The sequence below is a fragment of the Tyto alba genome, unplaced genomic scaffold (genome assembly GCF_018691265.1).
Source record: "Tyto alba isolate M040663 unplaced genomic scaffold, T.alba_DEE_v4.0 Super-Scaffold_2, whole genome shotgun sequence".
Classification (NCBI taxonomy): Eukaryota; Metazoa; Chordata; class Aves; order Strigiformes; family Tytonidae; genus Tyto; species Tyto alba.
Window position 1 is genome coordinate 89,589,723 of NW_024881282.1, and position 12,016 is coordinate 89,601,738.

The 12,016-nt window shown below is 55.2% G+C and overlaps 1 protein-coding gene across 3 annotated transcripts in view; it reads right to left on the reverse strand.

The window, feature by feature from the left end:
* Nucleotides 1-4,376: 4,376 nt before the first annotated feature.
* AHCYL2 (adenosylhomocysteinase like 2) overlaps nucleotides 4,377-12,016 on the reverse strand; it is a 111,391-nt gene continuing 103,751 nt past the window's right edge. For all 3 annotated transcript variants that reach the window (XM_042791942.1, XM_032986776.2, XM_032986777.2), the window contains exons 9-17: nucleotides 11,215-11,278; nucleotides 10,029-10,117; nucleotides 8,383-8,453; nucleotides 8,149-8,243; nucleotides 7,288-7,386; nucleotides 6,797-6,865; nucleotides 6,633-6,711; nucleotides 5,743-5,863; nucleotides 4,377-4,547 (exon numbers count right to left, since the gene is read on the reverse strand). In XM_042791942.1, coding sequence (XP_042647876.1) covers nucleotides 4,541-4,547; nucleotides 5,743-5,863; nucleotides 6,633-6,711; nucleotides 6,797-6,865; nucleotides 7,288-7,386; nucleotides 8,149-8,243; nucleotides 8,383-8,453; nucleotides 10,029-10,117; nucleotides 11,215-11,278 — 694 coding nt within the window. In that variant the 3' untranslated portion in view covers nucleotides 4,377-4,540. The remainder of the gene's footprint in view (nucleotides 4,548-5,742; nucleotides 5,864-6,632; nucleotides 6,712-6,796; nucleotides 6,866-7,287; nucleotides 7,387-8,148; nucleotides 8,244-8,382; nucleotides 8,454-10,028; nucleotides 10,118-11,214; nucleotides 11,279-12,016) is intronic.

Genomic DNA, 12,016 nt, shown 5'->3' on the forward strand with positions numbered 1-12,016 from the left:
CAGCTCTGGGAGTGGGGCGGGGAGGTGCCAGGGCCGGGCACAGCCTCCGTGGGGACCCCCGTCACTCCAGACTGGGCACCCCCCACCCCCGCAGGACGCCACAAACCCTCAGAGTGGGGTGGGGGGCCACCCCCAGGACCGGGATGTCCCCCAAGCCTGGATCGGGCCCCTTCCAACCACAGCTCCGCAGGGGAGCAAGGACCCCCAAACCCCCGGGGGCAGGGACCCCAAACCCCCGGGGGCAGGGACCCCAAAAGCCCGGGGGCAGGGACCCCAAAAGCCCGGGGGCAGGGACCCCAAACCCCCGGGGGCAGGGACCCCAAACCTCCGGGAGCAGGGACCCCAAACCCCAGGGGGCAGGGACCCCAAACCCCCGGGGGCAGGGACCCCAAACCCCCGGGGGCAGGGACCCCCAGCCCATTTGCGGTGTCCCCACGCCGAGAAGGAACCCGGGGGAAGAGGCGGGGGGACTGAGAATCGTCGCCCCCCGCCCTTACCTCGGACTCCTTCCGCTGGTTCCTGAAGAGCTCCCGGCCCTTGGGCTGCGGCGGGGGCTGGGCCGGGCGACCCCTGACCGGGCCGGGAACCGAGGCCGGGGCCGGGGCCGGGGCCGGAGCCGCGGCCGCTCCCGCCGCCTCCATCCGCCGCCGCCGCCTCTGCCGCTCCGCCGAGCACGTGGGGGCCGGGCCTTTCGCCCCGCCCCTCTCCCCGCCCCCCGACGCCCCCATTGGTCGGGGCGGGGGAGGACACACCCCCCGCCCCACCATTGGGCGGGGGGCGGGGTCAGGAGGGCTTCGCGGGGGGGGGAATCCCCGGGATAATTGGCGGGGGGGGCCTGGAGGTGACAAGTTTCGGGGGGGCGTGGGGTGCCCCTGGGAGCAAAGAATTGGGGGAGGCGGTTCTGGGGGTGTCTCTTGGGGTTGAGGGGTGCTGGGGGGCAGTGAGAGGTGCCCGTGGGGCTAATGGGGGTGCGGGGGGGGTTTGGCCATGGGGGGTGCAGCGGCCATGGGTCCCCGTCCCCGCAGAGCCCCCCCAGCACCACCCGCCCAGTCGGGTGGTTCAAACCCCCCGTGACCACAATTTTGGTTCAAAGCAGCTCCTGGAGTGGGGGAGATCGGGGGTTCCCCCTCCCTCCCTCCCCCCCTCTCCCCCCCCCAGTACGGGGCGTGTTGGGGGGACACACACGGTTACTTTTGGGGGTGACCCCGCTGGACGCCCCACCCCGGCGCCGCTCGTGTCCCGCATCGCTTCCCAGCGGTTGGCAAACCCAAGTCTTTCGGTCGGGATTTCCCTCGGTCACCCCGGGGGCTGCGTTCCGAGGCGACAGGAGAAATAAAGGAATTTTTTTTTTTTATTTTTTTTTTTTCGGCATCGCTCCCCAAGGACGCAGCGGCAGCAAGAGCCAAAACAGCCCCAAGGCCACGAGGCCGCCCCCGCAGCGATCCCACCCGGGTTCCCTACGGCAGCGGTGGGAACGCGGGGCGCCGGGTTTGGGGGCACCTCCCCAACCCCAACCCAGGGCATCGCCATCCCTCACATCCCCCCCAAAAAATTCCCCATCTGCTCCTGCCAGACCCCCAAAATGCTCCGGAGAAGCTGAGTTTTTCCAATGTTTTATTTGTGTTTTGAGATTACAGAGTCTTTATTGCTGATCTAATACAATCACTCAGACATTAATATTTAAAACATCCTTTTGAAAATGTTACGTTTGTGAAGTTTTCGTTTCCTCACTGCAGGCTGATGACAGGTTTTGTCTTATTATTCCTAAAGTTCAGAACAGATTGAATTTCCTTAAATAATTTTGCTGGTGTTCCCTAAATCTCCTTTTTCCTAATTCTTTAAAAATGTGTTACATTTAAAAAAAAACAAAACAAAACAAAACAAAAAAAAACCAAACAAAAAACCCAAACCCAAACAACCCATTACACATTTAATTTAGAGATGATCACAGAATATGATTCCAGATTGATTAGGAAAAAGCCAAGCAAGCAAAAAAGCTTACAGAAGAAGCAGAACGACATGGAGAAGAGCTTTAAAAATCGAGGTGGGAAAAGCCAGTTGGGATTTTATTATTAATTTTTTTTTTTTTTTTTCTTTTTCTCCTACCTACCTGGAAGATAAAACGGGCTTAAAAATCGTCACGAAGGGATTCACGGATGAGGACAGCACCACCCTATGCTGCACAAGCGACGGAGACGGGGGAGGTAAGCGACTGCGTGAGCTGGACCGAAGGGTCCCGCGGCTGGAGGGGGATTTCCCGGGGGGCAGAAGCGGTTGCGACACCCATTTTCCAAAAGCTGCTTCGCTCCACGTGACCCCGCAACCGCGTCGCGCCTTGACCGAGAGCGGGATTTCACGCTGTGCCTCTGCAGAGAGCGACAGAAACTCTGGGGTCCGTTGGTTGAGCCGCACCAAGGCACTCCAGCGCGGGGAAAGGCCCGAACGTGACATTTCAAATAGCTCAGGGGATTCTTCCCCAGAATCTCAGGGTCTGGGTAAAATTCATGAGTGGAGATTATTTTGAGTTTGTCATTAGTGATCAGTCTCCTCGAAGTCTTCTCAAAGCCCGAAGGTCTTGTCAAAGCCTCCTCAAAGCCCGAAGGTCTCCTCAAAGCCCCAATATCTTCTCAAGGTCTTCTCAAAGCCTCCTCAAAGCCCGAAGGTCTCCTCAAAGCCCCAATATCTTCTCAAGGTCTTCTCAAAGCCTCCTCAAAGCCCGAAGGTCTCCTCAGAGGCCTAACGTCTCCTCAGGGTCTTCTCAAAGTCTCCCCAAAGCCCCAATGTCACCCCAAAGCCGTAACGACTCCTCAAGGCCCTTTCCTCCTAGGCTTTGAGAAATTTCAACGAGAAATTTGGAATATGCAGGCATAGGAGGCTCTTTGCTCCAAAGACCAGCAGCTCGTGCTCAAGCTGACTTCAGACCTCGGCACGAAGAGCCACGAGAAGGACTTGGCTGCTGAGACCGTAACTCCACGGTTTTTCCTTTCTTGTGCGTGAACGAGCTGCCACAAAAGAGTTTTTCTATGATGGCAAAGAAACAATGTCCGTGAGGACAAAACAAGAATCTGTAGCTGATGAGGGACTCGGGTACCAAAGCAGCAACCAGAGGATAAAGGCTTCTGAGCTCACGGGGTCGGGCAATTTTCATTTAGAAGGACCGTGTTCTCCATGTGAATCATAAAAGTGACTCCGATGAGACACAGAGGCTTCGAAAGTCACCTTGGTAAGCGTGCTGTGCTGTCCACAGCATTCAGGCAGGACATCCTGGGCTAAAAAGAGTAATTACGGCAAATTTGCTCTCCGTTGGCTCTGATGCATCAAGATTTGAGGTGATTGAAGGGGTTTAGCGATGCTGAACTCTTCCCCGAGCACAAAATCGGGGTGGGGATTACTCCGGCGTACGTCTCATACACTCAAAGGGGATTTCCAGATTTTATCATACAAATATTACTAGAAAATAAAACTCCAAAGACTTCCAATGAGGACTGAAATTCAGCTGGAGAAAGGCCTCGCGTGGGCACGGGTCCTCCCAGCCGGGATGGGCCGACGAGCTCTGCTTGGGTTTGGAAGAGCTCCCCGCCACGTGAGCAGCATTTGCCGGCGAGGTTGCAAGGCTCTTCCGCCGGCGCGGGCGCGCGGGGCTGCCCCGTAGCCCCACCGGGCACCCGACTTTGGTTGAACCGCAGGAGGTTGGCACTCGTAACGTTAAGCAGCAGGAAAATAACTGCGGGAGCTGCCATGAAGGGAGCGGTGCCGGGTCCTACCCCCGCCGCCAGCACGCCTGCCTCCGAGCGGGCACCGCTCTGCCCTCCCGGCTCCTCCCGCGCGCGAGGGGCGATCCCCGGCTGGCGCTAACGACCGGACCCTTCGTTACAGCTTTCAGCAGTGCTAAGGCGAAGTTCACCGACTCGCTGGCAGAACCGTCCCTCGGGCAGTTCGGCAAGAACCACGAGAGGTTTCTCCAGCGATCGCCGGCCAGGTTTACCGCTCGGCTGCCAAGGCGGCACCCGGCAGCGCCCGAGGTTTTCGGCTGCGTCGTCAAATGGCGTGAGAAACGCAAACCCGGCCGGCTCTGCCGGGATCCCGCTCCGCTGGAAGAAGCGCCGGGGTGCGAAGGAAACCAAAAGCAACGAGCGTGCGACCGACCTCGAAGCCGGGCCCCGCGGCTCCCGCCGCGCGCCTCGGATTCACGGTGACGACGGACCGCTCCACGCACGTCGCCGCGATTCGATTCCGCCGGCTCCTCCCTCGCCTCCTCCCCCCATCCTCCCAGCCCCGCAAAAGAACAACCCGAAGAGAAAAATGAAACAAACGGAAAGAAATCCACCGTCTCCCAGTCCCGTGGCAGTACGTACACCAGTGGCAGAGGCCGCATGTACAGTATTCTAATTTAATAAATAAATAACCTAAACACACTGTCTACTATGTGAGCAAGCCCGGCTCTAACTTAGGAAGCTTGCGCTGTTTCATCCTGTACAGTAGTTGAGAAAAGACTTGGGTTCTTGTTCCTCGCGATTCTCCGGGATGCAGCGGCAGGAACTTAATATCTGGGGAAAAGAAGAGAAAAGGAGGTTTTGGTGAGCTGCTGGGGAGGAGGCAGGAAGCTCCCCCAGCATCAACCCGCTGTGTTTTGGGAGGAGTAGACGCCGAGAAAAGAAATGATTTAGAAAGGGACTCGGTCCTCATCTCCTCCCCCCACAAATACCACATTATATTTAGCCGCCTGCCCTCGCTGCTTGAACGCTGCCTCTCGCTTCCAGCACGGGAAGGGGAAAATTCAACGGTGCCCGACTGGTTGAGGGACTGAGCCCCACTGGTTTGTGGCCACGTCGGCTCAGAAACTGGGAAGGCGGCACCAACGGTGCAAGAACAGATGCCTTAAACACCAAAGCCTGGCTCAAACTGGCTGAATTTATCAGGAAGGCTCCTGTTAGACCGGGAACTAAAAGCAGGTAATTTGCATCGCAAACGAAGCCACGTGTAAGGAGAGAGAGGTGCTTGCTTTACCGAAGCAAGCTGTTGAGCTGCATGGGGGTGAGGTCTAACTGCCCGTTACGTCCAGAAAAAGAGGCGCCGTGCACCTGGGGGTCTCCCCTCACTCAGTGACAAAACCCACTAGACCCCCCAGAACCGGAGCGTTTCGGGGCGGCGCTGCTCTCGCGGGAGCGCTGAAGACCTGCACGCCAAGAAAATGCCTTTTCCTGCAAGAAAAGGATCTGGGCTTCAACCCCCCTGACAAGCTGATCTGTGTTTGTGCAAATCCGTTTCGTTTTCAGGGTAAAAAAAATGCATCGCAGTGTTGGCTGCAAACAGAAGCCCGGCAAGGGAAGCGATGCAGGGGGCTCATACTGAAAATTATTATTATTTTGGGGGGATCAGCCCAGCTCGCGCTGGGGGAGGAGAGCCATCGCTGCTCCACGCCAACTCATCCTTCATCAAACTTTAAAAATAAAGCTGTCATCCGAGTTGGCCGGATGGCATCACGCTGCCATTTGCCACGTCGGGGCGACAGCTGCTGCCAGATACAAAGGGCTCGTGTCCTGCCAGGCGCTCTGCCTCACCGCTCCGACCGCGCCGGCCCCTTCCCGGCCGCGCCACCTTCTCCGGGGCGATGGGAATTCTCAGAAAGCCCGTGGTATCTTCTCAGGGGACCGGTGGGATTAAACCCCGTCCCTCCTGCCCACCCCGCACGCGTAACCCCACGCTCCCGGCCGAAGAAGGAGAGAGCCCGAGGAGCAGCACCTGTAATAGTTTGGTTTGAAAGGGCCGTTTTTATTCAGTCCCAGGTATTTTGCTTGTTCATCCGTGAGTTCTGTCAGGTGGGCATCGAACGTTGGGAGGTGAAGGCTTGCCACGTACTCGTCTGAAAGGATTTCAAGCCTCGTTAGTACAGGCCAGGGGAAGGTAACGAGCCCGCTCCCGCTGTGCACCCAGTCCCTAAAGCCCCAGCTGGGAAACGCATCACTCCTCACCCCTCTGCTGCTAAACTGCAGGGCTGCTTTTCACCCCCAACGGGGAAAACCAAGGCTCTCATCTATTTTGAGTTAGAGGGGAAAACCCTTCTCTGAAACACCCTTCTGGCAGGATTCCTGGGTCTGCTGCCGGGTTACGCTGTGCCCCCGGGGCAAGCTCGGATGCTCTACTGACGCTGGAGCCACTGGTGGGTGACACCGCACGCCCACGCTAGGGCCAAGCTGCACCTGCTCTCCGAAACCCCAACTAACGCCAGGAAGTCCAGTTTTGCAGCAAAAGCGTGGTCAGTATGGCTTGTGTCCTCAGCAGGGCGCTCTGCTGCCGGGGCTGCTGGTCAGGGACTACGCGTTTTCGTGGCCGACGAAGGCAGCTCTGCTGGCAGAAGCCCCGCGTGAAAACCCCCAGCGTCAGCACGGATGGACTCCCACGGCCCCCCCTGAGCACGTCAGCCCGTTTTCCCCAGGTGGGACGGAGAAACGCCGCCTCCGATTTAGAGAAGAGCCCAGGCCCAGCGGGAAGAACTTGCTGGAAGACCCAGAGCTTGGCAGGGAGGCAAACCAAGAGAGCCCAGGAGGCTGCGCTGCCCCGCCGTCCAGCAAAACCTCCCCTCTGTTGGATCTCAAAACCAAAAAAGAGAAGGCAACGAGCACTTTTTTTACCCATTTTCTTAGGCAGCAGGTACACGTCTTGCTTGTAGCGGCCTTCGGGAGCGTTGTACAGCTCTATCAAAGCCAAAGCCTGGATGGAGAAGACACTTAGGTAAGTAACTGTCGCCCGCTACGGAGCGAGACGCGGCTTTTGGCTCAGCCCAAGCCCAACTCGCCTGCGTGGTGGCCGTGATGGACAAGACGAAGGTGGGGACGGTGGAGCAGCTCAGGTTCAGCAGGCGGCCCTGGGAAGCAAGAAAAGGCTTGTTATCTCAACACAGCACCAAAACCAGTGGCCAGCCTTACAGAAGGTACGAGAACGGCCGGTGAAATGCGTCCCTTTTGGGAGGCAACACCATTTATCACACACACTCCAATCCCAAGACATTGGTGGCCCTTACGACTCAGTCAAACTACTGAGAAGAGAAAAATCTGATAGAAGCACCCTGGGGAAGACACCCCAGCATAAGATAAAGAAAACCACAGGAGCTTCTTTGCATTCTAGTAACTCATGGGCCAAAGCAGGGTTACACCAAACCTTTCAACCAAGGGACCGTTGAGCTGCTGAGGCCCGGGAGATGATTTTCAGCTCCACTGCTCCTCCAGCCCTTGTTTTCTTCCCCGGAAGAAACAGGCTGCAACTCCTGCTCCTTGGCCTGCAACTCACCTCCGCCAGAAGGACTATCCTCTTCCCGTCTGGCCAGATGACGTGGTCCACCTGGGACCTCACCCTCTCCCAGGTCAGCTCGGGTGTACGCAGGCTCGCCTGAAACAGGGTGTTAAAATAATGAAAGCACTGGCGAAGGATCAAAACTCAGAAGCTACGTAATAGGAATGAAAAGAGGAAGCAACTCGCTGACATTGTCCCGGGCTTATAGTTTCCTTTGGGTCCAGTCACAGTCCCAGACCAATGAAACCTTTATGAATCATAACCTGGAACCATTTTTACAATTACAATACATCAAAGCTCCAGCAACAACTATTGTTCAAGCTCTTCTGGCTGAAGAGGCTTCACGGTCACCAACTAAACTGTGAATGGCTGCAGTCATTTCGTTCTAGCACAGGAAAAGGCTTTAAACCCGTGAGTTTGGCCGGGCAATTCTCCACTGACCGTCAGACACGACCCTCCTGTTTTTCCACTCATCTGTAAGCACAGATGTGCAGATTTGATGCCGCCCGGTGAAGCGTGGGTGGGGTTGAGCGTGCTGTGTTGTACCAAGCTGAACCCTTGGCTGGGTTCTTAATGGTGTAGTAACACAAAAGCAGGGGGATTGGGCTGGGGAGGGCGGGTCACCGGCTCTCCAGGGGAAGGGACGAGGCTGGCGGACACCAGACACTCGGCTGGAAGCTGGCGAAGTTTGTCTGGCTGCTTGGCATCCTTTGGGATGGCAGGAATGCCAGCGACGCGTCTGCCGGTGCCCGCTGAGCCGTGGGGAGCCGTGGGTTAGTTGATCTCCTCCCGGGGGTCAGACACGGCTGCCGAGGGGCCCCGGAAGCGCCGTCACCCCGTGCCGCCCCCCGCGCTCACCACGTCGATCTCGGTGTTGGAGTGCCCCATGTTGCAGACGATGCAGCTGTTCTTCATCCGATCCAGGTGCTCCCTGGTCACCACGTTCTTGTTGCCTGCCGGACAGCAACGCCCCTGATAAACACCCACGTTCGCTTTCCCCGCATTTTTACCTTTTCCCGCGGGAAAAAGACGGCCCCGATTACGGGGTCCGCATCCCTCACCACCCGCCCCCCTGCCCCGGGGACCGCGCACCTGTGCAGGTGATGACGATGTCAACTTGTCTGATGACTTCATTGAGTTTCACGAGCCGGAATCCATCCATGCTGAGAGGAGAGGTGGGAGGAAAAAGTAGTCCAGGAAGCAGCAAAACCACGTCAAAAATAGAGGGGAAAAAAAAAAGCAAAACAAACAACATAACAACAAAACAAACATCATCAAGTGATTCTCAGATGCTTATTTTCATTTTCTAATGCCAGGCTTGGACACAGCAACGCAGCGTGCGAAGGGCCACGTACCCCAATTCGTTAGGAGGGTTTCTGGAGCCAAACTGGAGGATTTGGGATTGTTGTGGGGAGAAGTGAAAAGAGATTTGCGGGGGGGGTGTTCACATTTTCTGTCAAGGCCTCTACATCTGCAAATCTCAATTTTCAATTGAGGTGGCTTTTTTTAAAGCTGCTACTCCTGCAGAGTACATCCAGAAGATGTAGATACGCCCCCCCCCGCTACAGAATCCCTTCTGATATGGATTTAGATCACCTTCAAAAGAGCCCACATCTCCCCAAACCCACAGATGTCTGCCATTAACTCTGCAATCCATATTTAGGCACCTACGCGCCCTTCAGAAGTGCCGAGCGCTCAGCAAGTCTTCCCTGACTTCACCAAGCAAGGTGTGCCCAGGGCATCGGGTAACAAGGGCAGGATTTTTTTTTTTTAGGATTTGTTGACAGTCTGCCTGGGAACTTATTTCTGTGGCTCTCACAAGCTGCAAAATCATAGTTACTATAAAAAAAAAAAAAAGGAGTTTTTTTTCTGCCGCACGTCCCATTTACTTTTTTTTTTTTTTTTTTTTTTTCTGTCCCTACTGCAAACTCCTTACGAGAGGAGCCGCACGGCGTTGCCTCATGCGGAGTCGGGGATGAGGTCGATGCAAACGACCCAATTCACAGTTCAAGACGCGGGTGCTGGATGGTGCCACCCGTGAAGGTCGCAAAGCAAACCGGAAGCCGATCGGCTCTGCTAACGAAGCAGGACTCATTAGTTTCCTCACCGCCACAGCCCTTTGAAAGCTTGCTGCTAGGAAGAAGCTGCGGGTTTAATGAGGCTTTGGGCGACTGGGGGGACTCTGCTCTCGTGGTGGCGTCCCGTGTTGTCCCTCGGGACGCGGGAGCGGCAGCTCCGCACCGGAACAACCTTCGCCTGGAGGAACCGAGCTGGGGTGTGACGGCAGCGGGGGCAGCCCCGCGTCAGCGAGGAGAGGTTTGTCCCCGACACCAAACCACCCCCGGGGTGAGGTGTGTGCACCGCACGGGCAAAGCCCGCGCTTGCGCTCCAAAGGTCGGGGCTCCCCCTCAACAGCCTTTCCAGCCGGATCAGTAAACTCTTGCAAGCCGTCTCGTTAAACTCTTGGCCAGCTGGGGGTTATGGTTACGCAAGGGCAGGTGGGATGCAGATAGACTGAGCCTTTTCTGGCCCTAGGAGAGAGCTGCGGGTCCCTCAGAGGGTGCAGAGAAGCCACGAACCCCTCAGCAGCGTCCCTCAGGGGAGGGCCCGCTGCCGAGGGGGTTTTAGCCACGGTTTTCCTGGGGGGGAAAAAAAAAAAAAAAAAAAACAAAAAACCAAAAAAACCCCAAACCCATAAAAAGCCTAAAGAAGAAGCCAGGCTCGGTGTGACTGCTTACCAGGCCTGGAGGGCACAGATGGGGTCGATCTCTGTCACGTACACTATGGAGCCCATGGCCTTCAGAGCAGCACAGCAGCCCTTCCCAACCTGGGGAGGGAGAAGAGCAGAGAGGCAGGGTGAGACGGCGAGAGCTCCTCGCTGCGGGAGGCGGACAGGGGACGGACGGCTCCGGGCGTCCCTTCCGCAGCCCCGGGAGCCCTTTGCAAACCTCTTAGCAGCTCTGGGGGCACGCACGCGGTTTCTGGGCGCGTGGAATTCCTGGATTTGGGCTCGGAGCAGAGTCAGGCTCAGCCTAGCTAAGAGAGGCACTCAAAAAATACAGAAGTGCTACTGCTTTTTGTCCCAGGGAGTTCTTTTTACCCCAAAACATCCTGGTATCTAGAAAGCACCAGGATAACAAGAGATTACACTTATGTCAGGGAAAGTTTAAGAGCCTCTTGTAACCTTTACCCCATTTAGGAAGCTTAATGATTTAATCTCCAGGGTTAATGAGCTTTAACCTTTACTCAGAACATACAGTGCAGCTCGCAAGGGAATTCAGGGGAACGGTTAATTGACCAAGGGTTCCCCAAAAATGCGATTACATGTGAGAAAACTGTTCCATTTCAGCTCTTTGGAAAAAAAAAAGAGTCTCCGTACAGCAGCCACAGCACAGCCCACCAGAACTGGTGTTAACTGGTCCCAGCAAGAACTGCCGAAGGGTGAATACCCCAGTCTCGCCTCCAGCGAGGATTCCTCCGTTTGGGGGTGAAAGCACAGGAGTAAGTGAAGATTAACTTCCCTTCCCTCACTCCGTGGCAGCACGCGACGCGGCGGCTGCACGGCACATCTGCAGAACATCACCTCTGAATATTCTAATTTATTAAACAATCTAATAGATAATATAAATATAAAAGATAATATATGATATATTAATATCTGGATATGTCAGTATTCAGATATTAAAGATATTCAGAATACTTAATATTCATGTCTCTTAAGATTCAGGTTTGGTATCTGTTTATTACTAAAGGAATATGCCAGAAATCAAGAAAATCTCCAGTTTTGTCAAACCCACCAGGTCTGAAGACACCTGCAGATGCAGAGAAGAGCCCCGAGGACAGAAACCCCCCGTCGGATAAAGCCATGCGAAGGATGTGCCCATTTCACATGCAGTACCCGCGTGTAAATTATGAACCCCTTACCTCCCCGTAGCCACAAACCACCACTTGCTTTCCTCCAAACATCATGTCTGTGGTCCTTTTAAGGCTAAAGAAAAAGGGAAAAAAAAAACAAAACAAAACAATTAAAGACCAGCAGTCAGATCTGTTCCGCTGAGGGTATGCGAAGGACAGTCGTGCTTCTCAGTTGGCTCCTCCTAAACCCCACGGCCCTGTCCCGCGTCCCTGAGGACACACAGCAGCTCGGGGTGCAGAGGGGACCCCGAGGGCACCTCCAAACTGACTTTTTCCTCTGGTGAGGGTGGGCGCTCCCAGGGAAACGCATGAGAAGGGCAAGATTTGGAGCCTGGATCTCATTTTGTTTTGTTCTGTTCTAATTTTCTGGATCCCTTTGTTTTGGTACTCTAGAAATATTTAAAGTATTTTCCCAAAGTAGGTTTTTTCTTAATTTTTTTCCTAAAGTCAAAATACCCCACAGAAATAACTACAGAAGAAGCAGGGAAGTGGTAGTTTACTGCCAGAATCCCAGTGTGTTCCACAAATAATGCTCTCCCTTCCACTCGGTTTCCTTCTGGTTTCTCCCTAAGAGTGTCCTACATTGCAGGCTATTTTTAGCGCACAAGTAAATAGGTTAGCAGTGCAGGGAAGGCGAAATTCCCTTACATTTCCAAAAGAATTTAGATAAAAGCCACAGCAGATTTAATTGCACCTCCGCTCAGATTTTCTCTGGCTGAGTTGTAGACGCCTGGGCCGGACTTAACCCAAATCCCAACTCACCTACCCAAGAGGTCCAACATGCACCACAGCTGAAGGCAAGATAAAGAAG